This window comes from Manis javanica, chromosome 17, assembly GCF_040802235.1.
Source record: "Manis javanica isolate MJ-LG chromosome 17, MJ_LKY, whole genome shotgun sequence".
NCBI classification, from domain to species: Eukaryota; Metazoa; Chordata; class Mammalia; order Pholidota; family Manidae; genus Manis; species Manis javanica.
The window spans coordinates 51720664-51742775 of NC_133172.1; the positions used below are offsets into that span (position 1 = coordinate 51720664).

A 22112-nucleotide genomic window follows, 5' to 3' on the forward strand; every position below is an offset into this window, starting at 1 on the left:
GCTCGGGGCGGAAAGCGACGCCCAGGAATACGCGGGAGAGGAGGGGGCTGCCACCAGGCGCTCACCCCAGCGCCCCCTCTGGTGGGAAAACGAACTCCTTCCACTGGGGCTGGTTCACGTGAATAGGGCTGAGCCCCGCCACCGCACTCCGACCAGGCAGTGACCCGACAGTCTCTTTACTCCCATAAATTCTCGGGGTTCCCAGAGTTGTAGGGCGTGGCCATCAGCGACCCTCATTTCCTGGACTTCCCGGGCGAAACTTGCGATGCCTCCTTTTGGGAACTCCCAGGCGACTCGGGTCCAGGAGAGTAAGGAGATCCTTCTGGAGACCCAAGATGGAGATGAGAGCTCTTTCAGAGTTAAGAAATGGCTCTAGAACGGATGAGAATGAACCGGACCAGGATCTAGGGGCAGGTGAAGCCAGTAGTGGAACACCCGAAAGTTTGTGAGGAATGAGAAGAAGGGGTTAAATACAATAAGAGGCAGGTTGACTTCAGTGGGAAAGAGGGCTTGACTACTCGATGAAATACTAGGTCATCAATCATTGCCCTCTAACTCGTCGACTGCATAAAAACATGAATATCTGATTAACAAGTGGAAAAAAATGACCAGGAGAATTTGTGCTTTGATTACAACTATGTAGAAAAGTAGTTTTGCATACAAAAACAAACTAAGAAAAAATTAGTTTTAACTATTGGAGAGACTTAACTCTGAGTGGATTTTTCCCCTTTCAGTTTCTGCAAACTGTATTCAATAAATAACAATTATTTTGCTTGATAGTAAGAGGACTGCCAGTGCTCCAGTCCCTCCTTTGTAGCTATCGGACATTAGTAAAGTCATTTTACTACTTAGACTAGGGTTTCCACTTATGCAAAATGAGGAACTTGAATTAGATAAAGCGGTGGGTGTTAAATGTAGATAGAAAAGCTCTCTAAAAATTTTAAGTGAAAAAATATGCTAATATGTACAGGGTGGTATGTATTTGACTTTGAAAGATATATAACATAGTTGCATGTATTTATTTATGTGGTTATGCAGAAAAAGAATGGAAGGAAATGTGTGTAACAGCTAGTTAACTTGGTTATCTTGGGAGAGGAAAGTGAAATTGTGTGGTGGCCAAAAGGGACTCATGTTATCGCTTGGATTTTTTATGACAATATTATTCTTAGTGTTAAAATACAAATAAATTACCTGTCTCTAGATTCTTCCTAGGGAATCCCTTAGATCTCAATTTTGGTATTTTCTCACCTAGATAGGCACAATCATCAAAATTACTGAAACACACACACACCTGTCACCAATGGGTGAAACAGTGCAGCTACTGATCTATAGCCATCTCAATCAGCAGAGGGCTTTGTTTCGTGAATATTAGCATTTTATTCATGACAGTTGTCTTCTCTTTCAGTTTGACCAAAAAGGAAGTCCTGTGGTCTCTCGGCAATTCATTTTAGTGCTAACTGGCATTCTAGTTTATAGTTCATTGCATACCTCACTAAACTGGCATTAAAACTATCAAGATAGAGACCTTCGGACCATCCAGGTGTATTCAAAATAGTCAGTTTCTCCCAGATCAAATACACACTCGGTGAGCTGGTTTTTTAGATAAAGCTGAAAAAGCAGACACAGGTACATGAAAGCAAAGGAACTGCTTTGGTTACCTGCTAGTAACATGATCATGTGGTGTGAAGGCGTGTCTGATTTTAAAAAAACAATGTTTTGATTGGTGAAACACAGGTGGTTTCCTGGTCTAGTGCTGCAGTCCCGAACAGGTGGGTCTTATCTCTGCTGTATCCTTTTCTAGAACTCTTTACTCCAAGCAATTTTCATTTCTTTGGTTGTATGTATTGATTGTAGGAGGCTCCATAGTGACATTTTGATGGGAATATTAGTGATAAATGAACTAATACAGTTTTTAGATTTAAGACACTAAAATAACCAAAAGTTATCTAATTTTTCCAAAAATCTGTATTCTCTGGTATCTGGATAGTTCCCTCTTTAAGTTAGTTACCTCAAGTAAACCCAGGACCTTTCTCATTGAAACTGGCTTTCATTAAATAGTAGTTGAATGAAATTACAGATATCCCAAACTGAGGGACTTTTCTTTTGCTACCATTTCCAAACTGCTACTTTTAATCTATTTTGCCTATTTATTACCTGTTTCAGTCTCTCTCGACCGAAAGTCCTCTGTTCTCTTTCACTGAGGTGTTTTGTTTATAGTTTCCACAAAGTTTTAAGAATTGATGAAGTGAAAGGAGGTTTTTAAGAGTATTTGGGACATTTGAGGACTGAAAAGTTAAACTTCAATCTCTTTGTCCACCTCTTCCCTTTCCCTGGATTCCTACTGAATTCCTCTGATGTGTGTAGATTGAATTTGTGTGATGGGAGAACTGAGAGCTACTCTTGGAATGAGAATAGCAAGGACAAAAACCCTGCTATGCTGGTTATTCTTCTCCTGAAGCAGGTGGGAGAGGCTCTCAAACCAGCTCTCTGTGTTGCCGGTTCCTTGCTGGTGATTTTTCTAGACCTGTAGGACAAGCAGGGGAAACTCAGACAACTATCCCTACTTTTTTTTTGACATGTAGGGATCAAAACAGGGAGAAGTGCTGGTAACTGGGGAACTATGTGTGTCATAACAGAGGAGTGGCTTTTTCATACTGTCATGTCTTCCTGCTTGTATGCTTCAGTACGTGAAGGAGTCATTTTAGGAAAGGAACTTTATCTTCTGTATTTTTGGATGACTGGCAGAAATTACAGCTAATCTCCAGCATACATTGAAATTATAGAAGTACTTAATGGATTTTTCTTTCCCTCAAAATGTGTTGGTGCCTAGTATTAGATTATTTTTCAAAAACTTTTCCAGATGTCCAAATGTAGAAATGTGTAATTTGCAAGCTTCTGTTTTATCTACTTTTCTGAATAATTCTGTGTCCTCATTCCCACATGCTTCTAGTGTTATGTGACCTCTCCAGATTCCAATGGGGATTTTCCTTACAAATTCATTAATATTTTATTTAGAAGGAGGTCTTTTATTTTCTCCATAAGTGACTAATATGTCCTTTGGGGAGGGGAATCTCCGTCTGTGGTCTGCTTCCTCAGACACTTGCCACAGACTTTCATTTTTGTCAGAAACTTCCTGTATAACTCTGAAAGGCTGTAGTAAAAACACTGACAATTGGAATAAACGGGGGGAAACCTCACCCTTATTTGAATTGCAAGAGTCATATCTGGTGAACTGGTCCACAGAGAAGCAAGTGCATCCAGGTCATTACTGAGCAGCCAGGCATTCCTTACACGGGGCTTATTGAATGAATAAAGTGGATGTGGAAAAACTAGAGCCCATGACATGGATAACTCTCTCTTTTTCTGGGAAACGCGCTCAGCAAGGTGATTTTTGAGCTGCTGTGCCTTGTGGTGAAATCATGTTCAGCTCCGCCTTCAAAGCTGATCGCCTTCAGGTCAACTTGCAACTGGTTGTCAATCGCCTAAAACTCCTGGAAAAAAAGAAAAGTGAGTAAAAAGTCCAGGCAGCACTGCAAGCCGCCTCACAGATCACTGCTAAATCCCCCACACCTCCAGGTGATACATCCACTAAGACCTTACTCAGCAACTTTGGAACTTAAGGAATGTTTCTGACTTGCGGGAATGTGGGAATGATTATTATGGTGATCAAATCTTTTAAAAGTTTCCAAAGGTTGTTCTGGGTCTTGACTGTATTAGTGTCAATATGGTAGTTTTGCAAGATGTTACCATTGGGGAGAATGGAGTAAAGGGTACTCTGGATCTCCCTGTATTACTTCTTACAAACTGCATGTGAATCTTCAGTTATCTCAAAATCAAAAGTCTAATTTTAAAAAGTTTCCAAAGATTAAAAATGTAAAACAATGTGCAGATTACTGGACTCCTCTCCACCACAGAATTTTATCCAGTCAAGAATTTTCAAATGTGCAGTAGCTATTAAGTTTAAACTCCCTGGAAAATTATTGTTGGAGGGCCTCCTTACCTTTTTTTCAAATACACCCCCAAAATGCATCCCATCTATCAGGTCATAGTTCATAGTGTTGTACCCATGAGTGGGAGCGGTAGCTGACAAGTGGTGTTTTCCTTCTTTTAAGTCTACTGTAATTTTCTGTTGTCTTTTGTTCTTGCTTCATTCCAATGGGTCACATGAGCCATGAAGCCTTCAATAAACTGAAAAACTGATGATCTCTTGATTACAAGGAAGGTTCAGGTGAAATAACTATTACATGTAAATACAGTTTTCTGAGTGCTCTAAGTAGCACTATTTAATATTGAATTAGTATTGGTAGAGAGGCAGCTGTTGCTCAAACTTCCAAATTGATCTTTGGGCGTATTTTAGCCAGGTCTTGCTGAAGGTCTTTGGGCATTATTTAGATAATAGGGATCTATGGAAAGTACCCCAAACAAATGAAATTTAGGCAAACCCACCAGTACCCATTCTTGTTACCATAAACGAAGAGGATGACATTCATCGTGTACACGTAATTTGTGAACTTTAAACTGCATGTTCACATGCTCTTTTATTTGATCAACCCATACATGTTACTATTCAGGTAAATTTTATCCTTTATTTTTTTTTAACAAATGAAGAAATTTAAACTTGGAATGCTTAAGTGATTTGAGGTAAACAATTGAGCCTTGTTTTATCTAAATGTATTCCCTTTTAAAGGGAGATAATAATTCTGACCTTCCACCACTCCAGGGTTCTCTTTGTACCACAAACTATAACCTGGGCACACAAAAAAAGTTTGCTAGCATTCGTATTGGTATAACAGCAGTTCAGCCTTTATCAGAAACAAGTCCAGTTCTACTGTGCTTTCTTTTCCCTGCAATATCTAGGGCAAAGAACATTTTCCTATTTTGGACTTGGCTAAGCAACCTTCCAAGCACTGAGCTTTGTGTTTATTTCAGATTCAAATGTAGTCTCATGTCAAGATGGCTTGCAGTGACAGGGGAACTCAATCTATTCATGATTAGCTGGTGAGCATCACTTTTAGGGCATGGCGAACAGACAGTCAATATTTGGAGGCTCAGGTTTTGATGACTTGTGAAAAACCTATTTCCCAGGGCTCAGTCATCAGTTAACACAAGATAGTAGGACTTTGCTTATTGCAGTGGATTGGCCTGGGCCTTGGTTACATTTGCTACCTCCCCAGCAAGACTCTACTTGTTCGTTTTATGGCATAATACGGTGAAAAAGCTTAGGTACTTGCAGTCTGAAAATTTGAGTTTGAGTTCTAATTCGACCAAATCATGTGACCATGGGTAAGCCATTTAACCTCATAGAATTTCAGTTTTCTCAGTTTCGAAGTGCAAATAATGATACAAACCTTATACAAGTGTTTCAGGGACCAAATGGAATTGTATATATGAAAACATTTTTTTTTATTCAAAGCATTGTCCTTTTTTAAATCACTAACCTTTTTATTACAAAAATAATAAATGTTCACTATGGGACATTGTAGAAAATATCCTACATTTCAGCTAAGCTGAAAGGGTAAAATAAAAATTACCTACATCTAGGGGGTCAAGTATGGATATTATGTATCAAAGTACCCCCCTAGAGCAGTTCTTAACCTTCAACAGGTGTCAGAATTGGAAGGCTGATTCAAACACAAATTGTTGGACTCTACTTCCAGGGTTTCAGATTTAGTATTTCTGGGGTGGGTCCCAAGAATCTGCATTTCTAACAGGTGCCCAGGTTACACTGGCATTACTGATCTGGGGATAAAGCTCTTGGAACCACACACACAGTGCGAAACACTGATAACCTTATCTATGCATATATGGTGTAGCTTAAGTGTATATAGATATTTTTGTTTTTAAAAAACATTGTTTCCCATTGTTGCATAACCTGCCTTTTTATTCAACAAACTCCTCTTTGCACATTCATTTTTCTATATGTGTACATTGTGTTGCAGCTGAGCAGGTGCAGAAAGCAAGAAAGGAGGTTGCTGACCATTTGGCTGCTGGGAAAGATGAACGGGCTCGGATCCGAGCGGAGCATATTATCCGAGAAGACTACCTCGTGGAGGCCATGGAGATCCTGGAGCTGTACTGTGACCTGCTGCTGGCCCGGTTTAGCTTGATCCAGGCCACAAAGTGAGACCTATTGAACTTGCATCATTTCACAGGCTCAAAGGAGTGACAGGGCACCCTTGGCACTTAGTGAGGGAGAGAATGGGCTCTAACATGTTGGGACTGTGTCAAAGAACTTTGCCTCTCATTTTTACACGGAGAACTAGCTCTGCTTACGGAGATGATGTAAGCCCAAATAGCCATTTTGAAAAACCAAATAGTTATCTTTTTTCCCCCTGAGCTATACAGACAGTATAAACTTGTAGAAAAGTTGGAAAATACAGACAAAAAACAATCCATAATTACCAAATCTGGAGATAGAAATTTTGATATTTTCCTTTCAGTCTCTCTCTCTCTCTCTCTCTCTATTTGTATGTGTGTATATAAATACATGTATGTTTATATATGTACTTGTATATGCATATATGTACATATAGGTTTGCATTTTAGTTTCTGTTTTTAAAAACATTTAACATTATGTTTTGAAGATTGTCCATGGGCTATCTTTGAAGTAGGGACAGAGGGAAACATAAAGCTCTGAGTTTCATAATTTTGTGCTTTCTTTAGAAAATTGGATTCCTGTCTGGCTGAATCTGTATCTACATTGATCTGGGCAGCTCCTCGCCTCCAGTCAGAGGTGCCTGAGTTGAAAATAGTAAGTTTGACCAGTTTTAACTGCCTGCGTCACAACCATAGGTGAGGGAATCACTAATGCTACTTGTTTGGAATTGTAGTATTCCTTGGGGAAATCCTTTCTTAAGGGATAACCAAAACAACATTTAGTGAGTCTTTGAGTGAAAAATAAATATGATTTTTAATGGCAAGGTTGAAAAAAAATAAACCTTACCTAAAAAAAAAAATCAAACAAAACTTGGGGAGGGGTATCATAATTTATAAAGTGTTTAGAATGAGAGGCTTTAAGTTTCACATTTGGCAGATGATTAAAAACAGAGCAAATCATTTGTTTTGTTGTTTTGATGCTGCAAGCATATAATTCCAACAAGAGAGCATGAAAATGATTTTTGCTCTTTCAGTATTTCTAAAGCAAATTTGACATAACTTGATGAATTTTGCCCTTATTTCTTTCTTGGTGATGGTTTGCTTGCAGGTCTCTAATCAGCTGTGTGCAAAGTACAGTCAAGAATATGGTCAACTGTGCCGAACCAATGAGATTGGAACTGTCAGCTCTCAGGTAGTACCATTTCCAGGGACACACATTTTTCTAAACCAAGAAGTTCAGGAAACACAAACAGGAGCCAACTCAGAACATATAATTTTGTACAGACTGGAAGAGGTTAAGAAATAAATTTGGCATTGGAGTCAGAGCAACATGGATTAAAATCTTGGAGTAGATAACTCAGATCTTTATCAAAAAGCTATGATCAAGAAAACTGAGCTGATTTCTTTATTAAGAAAGCATACATTTTCCCAAATATAACTGACCTGGTAATGCAAAAGAAGTTAATGAAACATAGAAGTCTCAACTTTCGAACATCTTGCATCATGACCACACATACACCATTCAGGACTGACATTCAGTGGGACACCGAACTCTGGCCACAGTAGCTGTTTCAGGCTGAGAGACGCTCTCTTCATTCAGGATGTCCATTCTGATTGGATAGGGCCTTGCTATACTGGTTGTTGAATATATTGAATATCGCCTCTGACCTAATTCAGATTCTCATAATAAAATCAGAATTTAAAATATTTTTCTTATGTTTATTTCTTACCTCTTATTCTATGTGGTTTGAGGTTCCTTCACCCCAGGATAGGGCTATCTTATGATACAAGCAGGGTCCCCACCTTTTTGATATCAAGTTGTATGTCTTTTTAAAATTATACATCTTACTTAACAGAGACGAGAAAGGTGACAGACACGATTCAAAGATGAAAGACCACCTAAACTCTTTTTATTTCCTATTTTGTAGATACGTGTGTGACCAAATCTGTTGTGTTCTTGATTTTGCAGCTAATGTGTAAATTAAATGTGAGCACTCTATCCCAGGTTTTAGTGGAACAGTACCTGATAGAAATAGCTAAGAACTACAGTGTGCCATATAAGTCCAAGACAACCTTGATGGTGAGTACTTTCAAGAAGGAAGAATTGTCTTAAAGCTGAGATTTTTTTACTGGGCACCAGAATATTTTTTCTACTTATGAATGTGGCTTCCAAAGTGGCTCTGTCAGGATTGTAAATCAGGTGAATTTTGTACCTTTTCTCTGTCCCCATACTTTTCCTGGCAGAGCTTGACTTCTGCTGCCAATGACCCTCTTAAGTTGTTAACAATAAAGTAGAAAACAAAAGAGAAGGTACTTAAAGTATTATACCCAGAAGTGCATAAACATTTTTAGTTCTTAAGATCTCAATTTATCCTGGAGACATTTTGCATTTTAATAAAGAGCTCTTGGAATAAAGGCTACAGGATAAGGCACAGACACTATCGTTTAGCCTTGGCTAACCATATGGTTCAGTGGTGAAATGACCCATATTCAGATCCTAGCTCCACCATTTATAAAACATGGGACCTCAGGCAAGTGACTTACCCTCTCTAAGACTCAAGTTCTTTGGACTGTAAGAAGGGACATGTTAATAGTTATTAACAAATCTTATAAGTTTGTTGAGATGACTGAATTGGCTAATACATATAAGGAACTTAAATGCAATGCCCGGTACACAGCAAAGGTATTCAAGTTCCCCTCCTCCTCCTTCTCCTACTCCCCCTTCCTCCTCCTCCCCCCTCTCCCCCCCCTCCTCCTCCTCCCCCTCCCCCTCCCCTCCTCCTCTTCCTCCCCCCTCCCCCTCCCCTCCTCCTCTTCCTCCCCCCTCCCCCTCCCCCCTCCCCCTCCCCTCCCCTCCCCCTCCCCCTCCTCCTCCCGCTTCTCCTCCTCCTCCTCCTCCTCCTTTCTTCTTTCTTTTCTTCTTCTTCCTTTTCTTCTCCATCATCACAGAGGAGGAGGAGGAGGAGGAGGGACACTTTCTTGCCTACTTTGTTGAGAAATGACACATTAAAAATTTAGACACTACAGAAAGGGACTGTGAAGAAGTAAAGCCACATGAAATACCACTTGAGACGTGCCCAAGGGCTCCGTCTCTGGACGTCTTCTCTTTCTTGCCTACTTTCTAGGTGATTTCATCCAACATCATGGTTTTCAATCCCGTCTTTACGGTGAGGACTTCCGCACATCTGTCACTAGCTAAGGTTTCCAGGTTGATACAGACTCCAGGCTGATATCCCCATCTGCCTTCTTGATATCTTCACCTGGATGTTTCAGAGGCATCTCGAACACACCATGTCCAAAAGTGCGCTCACTCCTTCCAAGAACCTGTTCATTCTACATCTAATGGCAATTTTATGTTTGGGAAAAAATCTTGATGTCTTCCTTGACTCTTCCCTTTCTCTCAACCCCTACCCCCCTATAATCTTCAGCAAACTCTGGTTATTCTACCTTGTAAATATGGTTATTAGGGTCCCAACTAATCAGCGAATTTTGGTTATTCTATCTTATAAATACTTTCAGAATTCTGTCATTTCTCACCATCTCCACTGATAGTACCCTGATCTAACCTGCAATAATATTTTGCCTGGATGATTGCAGTAGCCTCTTAATTGGATTTCCTGCTTCTGCTCCTCTTCCCCATTAATTGAGATTCAATTTAGCAGTCAGAGATCCAGTTAGCCCCTCAGTCAGATCATGTCCCTCCTCATCTTTTAAAAAATTTCAGTGGCTTTTTATTTCACTCAGAATAGTAAGCAATGACCTTCCTATGACTAAGAAGGCCACACACACACACACTCCTACCTTTTCTATCTAACCTCATTCCTTCCACTCTCCCCATTGTTCACTTTGCTTCAGCCATACTGGCTTCACAGTACTTCTTCAAACACACATGCTGGTTCCCACCTCAGGACCTTTGCACTACCAGTGCTTTGTGATCACTAGTTATCTGCCTGGCCCCTTCCTTCAGGCCTGTACTCAAATGTTCTCTTTTCTGTGAGGCCTTTCACAGCTACCTTCTCTAAAATGTAACCTCTTTCCTCTTCTCTATTTTTTTTCTCTATCACTCTTATCTGTATCTAACATTCTGTATAGTTCACTTAGGAGTCTTGTTAATTATCTGTCTCTCCCACTGGAATATCAGTTCCATGAGGAGAGGAATTTTTGTTTGTTTTGTTCACTGTGGCATTCCCTGCACTTTGCCTGGCTTAAATGAAATGGTCAATAGATTTTGCCAAATGAATGAATAAATCCAGAGCTTATCACTGCTAAAATCTGGCAAGCTTTCTTGTAGAAATATCTCGGCATATTTACATGTAGCTTTTAATCATTGGTCTACCTCAGTATCACCTCGCAGACACTCAAAACATAGTCATTGAAAGAGAGAGACAGAGTGTGTGGGCCAGAAATCCTGAAGTTTGCTTTACCTGTTACTGATTTACGCTGGACTCCAAGCTTCATGAGGGCAGGAACCATGTTTCTTTGCTCAACATTTCTTCTCTGCTGCTTCCAAGAGTGCATGGCATGTAGCAGATGTACAATAAACAAATGTATAATGAACTGAGAACCTGATGTGATTCTTACCCTCTTGCCTCAGGATGAAGCCCGATCAGACCTGGTCGGTGTTGGACTTGCTGAGGATGTCAAGAAAGGTACCCTTGGCAGAAGAAGTGGAACTGTAGTAGGACCTGGTGAACCGCCTGGGGCATGGCCTGTACCTGCACCAGGGCCCTTACCTGTGCCATCCCCAGCCCCTTGTTTCTCATCCCTTCCTCCTGAAAGTCAGGTTAGTATGGCTAGGGAGATGGAATCTGGGTTGGGACTACAAGTAGTGCTGGGATTTATTTCTAAATGGGCCTTTTGAACTAAAATGATCTTTGTGAAGTTTTCTAAGGCTGGGGGTCATATTCACAATTATGTAGGGCTACATCTTTCATCAACTCTTGACAATACCACAATATAAATGAAAAATAACATTTTTATGAGCTGGACAAATTTGTAAGTCTTTAATGTGCAGTGATTTAGACTCATGCTTCAGGTCATATGTATTCAGTTTCTATGTAATAAAAACAATTTAGTCTCATGTTGGAAATAGTACAAAATCTCATAACTTTGTATACATATATCTAGAGAAGTCAAATAAGTAAAAATAAAGAACCATAATCATTAATTTTATTTACATTACTTTTCATATTGTTCCTTCAGTATGAAGAGAAATTGTTTTGTTCTTTTCACCTTGCTGGGCATTTCTGACCCCATGAAGCTCTTTTTTTAAGATTTTGTATTTCAGACATAATTTAACTCTGATTTTCCTTGTTGAAATTATGTGAAGTATATGTTGTGTATTGCTCAGCTTCTACTCTTGGAATGCAAGTCTACTGACTGAAAAATAAAGCAAAGAAAACTATTACAGAAGCCTTAAACATACAAAATTAGAGAGAATAAAACAATGAGCTTCCATGTACCTGTCACTGTTTTCCACAGTTATCAGCTTTCTACTGCTTTTGTTTCATCTGTCTCTTCCTAACACTTATTTTTGGAAAGAGAAAGAATTTAAAGCAAATTTCAAACATTATGTTATTTCACCTGTAAACACTTCAGTATATGTCTCTAACACAAACCCTTTGTTTTTATAATATAAAAAAGTTATTGTGAGGCCAATATGATGAAAAATAATTCCTTAATATCCTATAATACTCAATTCATATTAAAATTCTCAAAAATGAAGTTTTATAGTTGCTTTGCTAAAATCAAGATCCAAAAAGATACACACACTGTATGTGGTCATTATGTCTCCTAGTCTGTTCCTCTCTAACACTTCCTGCCTCCCCTTTTTTTTTTCTTACCATTAATTTGTTGGCGAAAGAGGCCTCTAATTTTATTAAACTGAATCATCTTTCACAAGGACCATCTCCAGGCTCAAAGTCAAAAGATTTCCTAATTCTTGTGTGACATAGGTGACAAGGAAGCAAACCAGAGTCACTCTGAAGGCTAATTTCCAGAAAGCATAAAAACTTCGCATCAAACAAGAAGGAATCTTGACTGTGATAAAGTTAATTTTAAGAAATATTTACTGAAGGCTTACTATGAAGAAACTATGTGTTTGGAACCCAAACCAATCACTTCCCAGTGATCTTTCTTCTTTCAGAACGATTCCTATAAGAAGAATGATTTGCTTCCTTCACCAATTCCTAGTAAGTATAGCGAATGCTGGTAGAAGTTGGAACTGCTTGATATTCATTGAAGGTATTTAATTTGTTATAAGACTATTCCTCCACTGGTGAGAAAAGCTTATTAGTGATTTACCAGGAGTTCAGTGCGTTCCATTATAGTAGCTAACACTAGTTTTAAAGGGGATGTGGACCTCAAGGAGATCTTTAACACAGTAAAAAAAATATATTTTTAGAGCATTTGCTTACATTCCTTTTTTTTTGGTATCATTAATATACATTCACATGAGCAACATTGTGGTTACTAGATTCCCCCCTTTATCAAGTCCCCATCAAATATTCCATTATAGTCACTGTCCATCAGATTGGTAGGATGCCATAGAGTCACTACTTCTCTGTGTTATACTGCCTTCCCCCTGGCGCCCTGCTACATTATGTGTGCTAATCATAATGCCCCTTAATCCCCTTATCTCTCCCTTCCCACCCACCCTCCCCAGTCCCTTTCCCTTTGGTAACTGTTGGTCCATTCTTGGGTTCTGTGAGTCTGCTGCTGTTTTGTTCCTTCAGTTTTTTCTTTGTTCTTATACTTCACAAATGAGTGAAATTATTTAATAGTTGTCTTTCTCTGCCTGGTTTATTTCACTGAACATAATACCCTCTAGCTCCATCCACATTGTTGCAAATGGTACGATTTGTTTTCTTCTAATGGCTGAATAATATTCCATTGTGTATTATGTACCACCTCTTTATCCATTTGTCTATTGATGGCAACTTAGGTTGCTTCCATTTTTTGGCTATTGTAAATAGTGCTGCAATAAAATAAGGGTGCATATGTCTTTTTGAAACTGGGCTCCTGCATTCCTAGGGTAAATTCCTAGAAGTGGAATTCCTGGGTCAAATGGTATTTCTATTTTTAGTTTTTTGAGGAACCTCCATACTGCTTTCTACAATGGTTGAACTAATTTACATTCCCACCAGCAGTGTAGGAGGGTTCCCCTTTCTCCACAAACTCACCAGCATTTGTTGTTGTTTGTCTTTTGGATTTTGGCCATCCTAACTGGTGTGAGGTGATATCTCATTGTGGTTTTAATTTGCATTTCCCTGATGATTAGTGACGTGGAGCATCTTTTCATGTCCTGTTGGCCATCTGATTTCTTCTTTGGAGAAGTATCTATTCATATCCTTCGCCCATGTTTTTTTTTTTTTTTTGGTATCATTAATCTACAATTACATGAGGAACATTATGTTGACTAGACTGCCCCCTTCACCAAGTCCCCCCCAGAAACTTGTCTTCTCTGTGTTGCACAGCCCTCCTGGTGCCTCCCCCACATTATACATGCTAATCTTAATGGCCCCTTTCTTCCACCCCCCTTGTCCCTCCCTTCCCTCCTATCCTCCCCAGTCCCTTTCTCTTTGGTAACTGTTAGTCCATTCTTGGGTTCTGTGAGTCTGCTGCTGTTTTGCTTCTTCAGTTTTTGCTTTGTTCTTTTACTCCACAGATGAGTGAAATAATTTGGTACTTGTCTTTCTGAGCCTGGCTTATTTCACTGAGCATAATACCCTCTAGCTCCATCCATGTTGTTGCAAATGGTAGGATTTGTTTTCTTCTTATGGCTGAATAATATTCCATTGTGTATTATGTACCACCTCTTCTTTATCCATTTGTCTATTGATGGACACTTAGGTTGCTTCCATTTTTTGGCTATTGTAAATAGTGCTGCAATAAAATAAGGGTGCATCTGTCTTTTTCAAACTGGGCTGCTGTATTTTTAGGGTAAATTCCTAGAAGTGGAATTGCTGGGTCAAATGGTATTTCTATTTTGAGCTTTTTGAGAAACCTCCATACTGCTTTCCACAATGGTTGAACTAGTTTACATTCCTACCAGCAATGTAGGAGGGTTCCCCTTTCTCCACAACCTCGTCAACATTTGTTGTTGTTTGTCTTTTGGATGGTGGCGATCCTTACTGGTGTGACATGATATCTCACTGTGGTTTTAATTTGCATTTCCCTGATGACTAGTGATGTGGAGCATCTTTTCATGTGTCTGTTGGCCATCTGAATTTCTTCTTTGGAGAACTGTCTGTCAGCTCCTCTGCCCATTTTTTAATTGGCTTATTTGCTTTTTGTTTGCTGAGGTGCATGAGCTCTTTATATATTTTGAATATGAACCCTTTATTGGATCTGTCATTTATGAATATATTCTCCCATACTGTAGGATTCCTTTTTGTTCTATTGATGGTGTCCTTTGCTGTACAGAAGCTTTTTAGTTTGATATAGTCCCACTTGTTCATTTTTTCTTTTTGTTTCCCTTGCCTGGGGAGATATGTTCATGAAGAAGTTGCTCATGAAGAAGATGTTTATATTCAAGAGAGTTTTGCCTATGTTTCTTTCTAAGAGTTTTATGGTTTCATGACTTAACATTAAGGTCTTTGATCCATTTTGAGTTTACTTTTGTGTATGGAGTTAGACAGTGATCCAGTCTCATTCTCTTACATGTAGCTGTCCAGTTTTGCCAACACCAGCTGTTGAAGAGGCTCTCATTTCCCCAGTGTATGTCCATAGCTCCTATATCATATATTAATTGACCATATATGCTTGAGTTAATATCTGGACTCTATTCTTTTCAACTGGTCTGTGGGTCTGTTCTTGCACCAGTACCAAATTGTCCTGATTACTGTGGCTTTGTAGTAGAGCTTGAAGTTGGGAAGCGAGATCCTCCCTACTTTATTCTTCCTTCTCAGGGTTGCTTTGGCTATTCGGGGTCGTTAGTGGTGGTTTCATATCAATTTTAAAACTATTTATTCCAGTTCATTGAAGAATGTTGTCGGTATTTTGATAGGGATTGCATTGAATCTGTAGATTGCTTTATGCAGGATGGCCATTTTGACAATATTAATTCTTCCTAGCCAACAGCATGGGATGAATTTCCATTTATTAGTCTCCTCTTTAATTTCTCTTAAGAATGTCCTGTAGTTTTCAGGGTATAGGTCTTTCACTTCCTTCATTAGGTTTATTCCTAGGTATTTTATTCTTTTTGATGCAATTGTGAATGGAATTGTTTTCCTGATTTCTCTTTCTGCTAGTTCATCATTAGTGTATAGGAAAGTAACAGATTTCTGTGTATTAATTTTGTATCCTGCAAGTTTGCTGAATTCTGATATTAGTTCTAGTAGTTTTGGAGTGTATTCTTTAGGGTTTTTTATGTACAATATCATGTCATCTGCATCTGCAAACAGTGACAATTTGACTTCTTCCTTACCAATCTGGATGCCTTTTATTTCTTTGTGTTGTCTGATTGCTGTGGCTAGGACCTCCAGAACTATGTTGAATAAAAGCGGGGAGTGTGTGCATCCTTGTTTTGTTCCTGATCTTAGAGAAAAAGCTTTCAGCTTTTCACTGTTAAGTATGATGTTTTCTGTGGGTTTGTTATATATGGCCTTTATTATGTTAAGGTACTTGCCCTGTATACCCATTTTGTTGAGAGTTTTTATTATGAATGAATGTTGAATTTTGTCGAATGCTTTTTCAGCATCTATAGAGATGATCATGTGGTTTTTGTACTTCTCTTTATTGATATAGTGGATGATGTTGATGGATTTTCGAATGTTGTACCATCCTTGCATCCCTGGGATGAATCCCACTTGATCATGGTGTATAATCCTGTTGATATGTTTTTGAATTCGGTTTGCTAATATTTTGTTGAGTATTTTTGCATCTATGTTCTTCAGGGATATTGATCTATTGTTTTCTTTTGTTGTGGTGTCTTTGCCTGATTTTGGTATTAGAGTGATACTGCTTTATAGAGCAAGTTTGGAAGTATTCCTTCCTCTTCTATTTTTTGGAAAACCTTAAGGAGAATGTATATTATGTCTTCTCTGAATGTCTGATAAAATTCAGTGGTGAATCCATCTGGTCTGGGTTTTGTTCTTGGGTAGTTTTTTGATTGCCGATTCAATTTCATTGCTGGTAATTAGCCTGTTTAGATTTTCTGTTTCTTCCTGGGTCAGTCTCAGGAGGTTGTATTTTTCTACAAAGTTGTCCATTTCCTCTAGGTTATCCAGTTTGTTAGCATATAATTTTTCATAGTATTCTCTAATAATTCTTTGTATTTCTGTGGTGTCTGTCATGATTTTTCCTTTCTCATTTCTGATTCTGTTTATGTGTATATATTTTCTTTTTTTCTTGATAAGTCTGGCTAGGGGTTTTTCTATTTTGTTTATTTTCTCAAAGAACCACCTCTTGGTTTCATTAACTTTTTCTGTTGTTTTATTTTCCTCAATTTAATTAATTTCTTCTCTGATCTTCATTATGTCCCTCCTTATACTGACTTTGGGCCTCATTTGTTCTTCTTTTTCCAGTTTCAATAATTGTAACACAATTAAAGTTTTAAAACCACTGCCATACTAGATTATCCTGGCACATGTTTTAAAAAACTGTGCCTTTTTAAAAATTCCAGATTGCCCTTGAAGAAGATGTATGACAAAATCTAATCACTATCACCATTTGCATGATGGGGGAATTGTCCAGTTTTCCAGCCATATTATATCCCACACTCTCAAAAGCAATAATAATAACCTATTGTCTTTGAGGCTGGGATTGTATTGTTGTGACTTTTAATTACATTCATTGAAATGAACAGGTCTAGGACTCATCCCTCAAACGTCTCCAAAGCCAGAATCCAGAGTCAAGATTGGTTTTGATAAGTTTATGCTGCCTGGTTTGCCTGATGTAAAACCTCAAGGAAGCCTATCCATTGACCCTTGTGGTTTTGAGGAAGTTGATTTTGAAGATCTTAACCGGAGACTTGAAATGCTGAAGAAAACCACATAATTTCTTTGTCTTGGATTGAGTAATTGCCTGAGAATCAGGGCTCCTGGGCACAAATTTAGAGGATGGCTACCTGTGTGTGGGTCTGAAGTTTTCTTATTTACAATCCCTTACATCTCTTTTCTATGGTTCTCTGTAATAATGCACATGCATGTGAGTGTGTGTGCATATGCATATAATTATTCCTCTCCCTTAAAATCCTGTAATTCTTAGATGAGAAAATCCTGACCTATAGAATTTAATAATTACAGTTAATAAATTTTTATTTTCTCCTGGATCCTTATTTGTCATAATTATCACTTTTTTCTAGGGAGGCAATATGGTGTGTATTTAAATCCCACTTTGTAGCTATAGTACTTTTGACAAATGGTACCTCCTGTCAGATGTACCTGGAAATTAGAGGAATAAGTCTCTTTTTAGAAATGAATATCTTAAAGAAAGAATATGCAAACACTTGGAGTAAATTAAAGAACTGTTTTCAGGAAATCAGTGGAATCTGTATGCCTGGGTTCAAATTTAGACTGCCACTTACTCGTTGTGAGCCTCCCTTTTCTCACCCGTAAAATGGGGACAATAATGATTATTAAAAGAAAAAATGTATAGAAAGATTTTTAGCACTTAGTAGGTGCTCACTAGATGTTAGTTTCCTTTCTAGTTTCTATTATTTGCTAGGTTCTGGTGGAATAAATATTAGTGACTCTGTGAGACTGAGTTGAGGCTTAGAAAACAAGACTGCCAGGTTAGTTTTTTTGTTTGTTTTGTTTCCTATGTAACTGGTATTTTGTGTTTGTTTTTCTCTTTAATAGACTTTATTTTTCCAAGCAGTTTTAGGTTCACAGCAAAATGCTAAATTAATTTAAATGCAATTACTGGTCGTGCAAAATCTTTATTTCAGAATCCTATTTTATGCATTTAGGAGAGTTTATATTTCTCCTTTTGCACATGAGGCAGTGATACCTGTAAACCAAATTCTCTCTTTAAAAAAATCAGTTTGGTTTTGAATGTTTCATTCTAGGATTTTTCCCCTTCTCATAAAAAAAAAACAAGTTTATCCAAAGAATATTGTGTTAGGGGAAGGATCTTCCAAGCCTAAGGCCAGGGACTCTCATGTACAGCAAGCTGGCTGCCTCTCTTCAGGAGGAAGGTACCTCCCCCTGGCACCTGTTGAGGGCCTGGATCATCCTCTGGCATGTGCCAGCTGCTTGGCGGAGAAGAGGTTTGGTGTTCCCTGAACTGGGTAGCAGGAACTGGCTACTCCAGTTACTGTGGATGTCCCAACACTTCTTGGACTTCCCAGACTAATTTTAAAGCAACCTGTAGGACTGAATGATTTTAAAGGAGCAAGGATGGGAGTATGCACCTAAAGGGGAGCAAAACAAATTTACCATTGAGGCTTCTAGGTAAAGGATCAGGCCTGTATTAAGGAAATAAAGTTGCTTGCTTAAGAAACAATGTACCGGAGGCCCTGTGCTGTTTCTGGGTGGTGCATCCTTCTCCAGCGGCCTCTGTGACTTCTTCCCTAAGTGGAGGAATGGCGCTATTTCCTCATGTTGGAGTTTGAGTGGGTTGCAGTCTCATATCTCTGGTGATGTATTTTTCACTCCAAAAGTGCCAGCATTGTACAGAATCAGCAAAAAGCTAAATTAATCTAAATGCAATTAGTGGTCATGCAAAATCTTTATTTCAGAATCCTATTTTATACGTTTAGGAGAACCAAGTGTAACTACTCTGCAAAAATGAAAATATTGTGACATAAAACACCTCAGGTGGCACTTGGGGCTGCGTCTTCAGAAAAATTTCTAAAGCAAAGGGGGAGCTTCACTGAGTCTCTGGACCTTGGGAACATACAGTGGATTTCCTAATGTTTTTGGTAGGAGGTCAAGTATATGGAGTTGGCTGTTCGAACTTTAATTTTTCTTTAATTTCTGGCTTTTGTCATAACAGAAGGATTGATTCCTAACCCCTTTGCTCAGTCCAGGATAAATTCTGATTAGAGACTATGCTTAAAAGAATTGTAAAAATGCTTCTCATGACAGCATTAGATAAACAACAGAGGGACTAATTTCTCCCTGTCTCTCAGGCTCACCAAACAAATTTTGGTGACTCAAAAGATAGCAGTAAGAGGCCAGTGGAGCTGCCTCTTTGATGCTGGTCACTGTATCTCCTACAAGGTTCCTTCCTCTCTTCACTCTCTCTGCTATGGTGTCTGGCACATGGAGAAGGAGGAAGAGTTCCTTGTGAAAGGCACTGACCACCTTTCTGCAAAGAGTGCCTTCTCTGCCTCCTATAAAGGTCATATGGTTTCAGCTGCTGAGACTGAGTTACTTCAGAAACCCACTGCATCTAAACCCAAGAGAGATGTCCCCTGCTAGGACCACAGAGTCCAACTGACATCCCATGTCTCCCCAAAACCCTCTTTCACTGCCCTGGCATCCAGGGACCTCTCATTTTTGTGCTTTTTTTTTTGAAATGAGGGCTTAATTTGTTTAGTAATATTGTCACTGATATTTTTATGTATTTCAGGATTAAAAAAATGAATTTTCCTCGGTGCAATTATAATTATCTCAGGGTAGGGACAGTCTCTTTTGAAATGTCTGTTACAGTGTGTGAGACTGAATAAAGGAAAACTCACTAAAATGGAGCCAGAAAGTAAGAAGGGGAGCTCTCATGCCCTGTCACTCATCACCAACTGCAGACCAAACTGGAAGAGATTTACGTTGCCTTCCCAACAGGAGAAAAACCTGTGCTTCACTATCCAAAGGGAAGGAGGAAGATTTTCTCCTAGCCTTGCAACAGTCCAGCCAATGAGAGACTGTCTCAATGCAGCCAATGAAAAGCCACTACACTATGAACTCCAAGTTCATTCCAATGAACTTTTTGTTTATAATACCCCCTTCCTTTTTCCCCAGTAAGAGCAATCCTCTCCTTTGTTCTCTGGTTTTGCTGTAGTTTGCTTGTCCTCAATTGCAATTCTTAGCTGTTCCTGAATAAGCCCATTTTTGCTGATAAAATAATAATTATTTTTTTAAGCTTTAATTTTTAAAGTTAACAGCAAATTCTGTGCACCTAGAGCACGCAATGTAGTGAGGTGGAAAGACTCGAGCAGCATGTTCATCACATGATTATTATATGGGCTACAAAATACACAGGTAGCCCCACTTTTCAAAGGTTCAGGTTACAACCACTTTGCTTTTACAAAGACATAAATACGTATTTTTGCTAACTGAAAGAAATCCAATGAGGATTTTCACTTTTACGGAAAATGGTGAAAAGTGAAAATGGCATTCAGCATTTGTTTTGCCCCAGGCATTTCTAGAGGCAGTGCACACCACCAGCAGTCAGAGTAGCATCACCAAGCCCCTTCCCCATACTAAGTTCAGAATCTCAGGATCAAGCCACCAGAGCTTTGAACTGTGTCTGTGAGCATCTGTGCATTGTCTTGCTTTATTATAGGTATCCACTGGCAAGATGTGTTCTAAGGTATCAGAAAATCCTGAGATTATCTTTTTGGCCTGGGAATGCTCAAAAGTTTTCTGTATAAATTAGTGTTAACTAGTTCTTACATTATGCCATTTTGGTTTATGAAAGATTTCATACAAACACTCTGTTTTCAGATATTGGGGGAGACCTGCATTCAATGTTGGAAGATCTAGATTTGAGTCTGGTCTCTGCTGTATGAAGATGTGGCAAATCATTTAGTCTCTCTGAGCTTATGTTTCCTCATCTCTAAAATAGGAATGATAATACTTGACCTGAAGAGCTAATATTTATCAAGCTCTTACTGTGTGCCAGCTGCCGTTCTAAGAACTTTAGAACTACTGTATCAGCTCATTTGATAATCACACAGACTTAAGATGCCAATGCTACTATTAACTCCATTTTATAGATAGGTACACTGAAGTTCAGAAACGCTCAGAGATGTTAATTAACTTGTGGCAGGTCACACAATAAAAAGGAAGACCAGCATTTTAAACCCAGGCAGTCTAGCAACAGGAACTTTTAACTATTATGCTATAATGTCTGCATGGTTTATAAGCTCATGGTGGGTGAAGAACCAATGAGTCAATGTATATGAAAACACTTTTCAAACTGAAAGACACAATGCACTGCTGTTACTTGTAGTGAGCAATCAGTAAACGCTTTAGTAGAATTGTGTGTGGCACAAAGTTTTTATACTTACACTCTCATGACGCTTGATACTTCTCAAAATGGTTTCACACATTTAAGCGCTCTGGATAATAAGCCACTTTGAATCCATGTGGGAACAAGGCTAGTCATAAATAAATATTGGACATCTGAAGCAACAGGCCCAGTGATGTTATCTTGTTCAGGGCAGAAAATGATTTAAACCCAGCCAGGACTGGCCTGGTATCTGAGTGGTCTGACTCCTGGCCCAGCCTCTTCGGTTTTGTTTATTTTTCTTGTTGTTACTATTTGTTAAATCAAAACATACAAATTATTAATCATAAACAAAATAAAAATAATGATCTTTTCTCCAAGCTATTTTCTCTTCCTAGAAGCTTGTCTAATCCTTTCAGGCTCTTGCTATTTCAAAAACAAAAATCTCCTTTAGCCTTTGGATCCATTAAAATACATTATCTTATAAGGACTATATTCCCCCTAAGATGTAAAAGCCTTTTTTTTTTCAAATAAAAGTACAGTATGTTCATCGCAAAAACAAAACATAATACAGTAAAAGTCCTCTATATTCTCATCATCCAAAGATAACCATTTATGTGTTTTAGTTTTATCCTTCAACTTTCTTCATATATATATATATATATGACACACACACTTTTTCCAAGCTCATTTTGTAATACCGTTTTGCAGTTTTTTTTTTTGAGAGGGCATCTCTCATATTTATTGATGAAATGGTTGTTAACAACAATAAAATTCTGTATAGGAGGGGTCAATGCTCAATGCACAGTCATTAATCCATCTCAAGCCTAGTTCTCTTCAGTCTCCAATCTTCCGAAGCATAACGAACAAGTTCTTACATGGTGAACGAATTCTTACATAGT

General features: G+C 38.5%; 1 protein-coding gene across 5 annotated transcripts; it reads left to right on the forward strand.

Moving 5' to 3' along the window:
- The first annotated feature begins 64 nt into the window (after positions 1–64).
- LOC108394516 (IST1 factor associated with ESCRT-III) lies at positions 65–21716 on the forward strand. 5 transcript variants are annotated; one of them, XM_073225950.1, is made up of 10 exons: positions 65–81; positions 1735–1769; positions 3381–3507; positions 5940–6120; positions 6664–6751; positions 7205–7288; positions 8066–8176; positions 10691–10879; positions 12242–12287; positions 19615–21716. In XM_073225950.1, exons 3-10 carry the CDS (start codon positions 3420–3422, stop codon positions 19626–19628), a joined length of 801 nt encoding a protein of 266 aa, XP_073082051.1. In that variant the 5' UTR covers positions 65–81; positions 1735–1769; positions 3381–3419; the 3' UTR covers positions 19629–21716. The 5 variants fall into 5 exon arrangements, with proteins under 5 accessions (XP_073082051.1, XP_073082050.1, XP_073082052.1 ...); XM_073225949.1 differs by lacking the exon at positions 19615–21716 and adding an exon at positions 16904–17368 and having other exon boundaries at positions 8102–8176; XM_073225951.1 differs by lacking the exon at positions 19615–21716 and having other exon boundaries at positions 12051–12260.
- The last annotated feature ends 396 nt before the right edge of the window (positions 21717–22112 follow it).

Bases quoted from the DNA above. Each gene is read 5' to 3' on its own strand.
- LOC108394516 (XM_017656113.3), top strand. From the start codon at position 3,420: ATGTTCAGCTCCGCCTTCAAAGCTGATCGCCTTCAGGTCAACTTGCAA. The intron at 6,752-7,204 runs GTAAGTTTGACC...GTTTGCTTGCAG, and splicing joins AGGTGCCTGAGTTGAAAATA to GTCTCTAATCAGCTGTGTGC. The intron at 7,289-8,065 runs GTAGTACCATTT...TTGATTTTGCAG, and splicing joins TTGGAACTGTCAGCTCTCAG to CTAATGTGTAAATTAAATGT.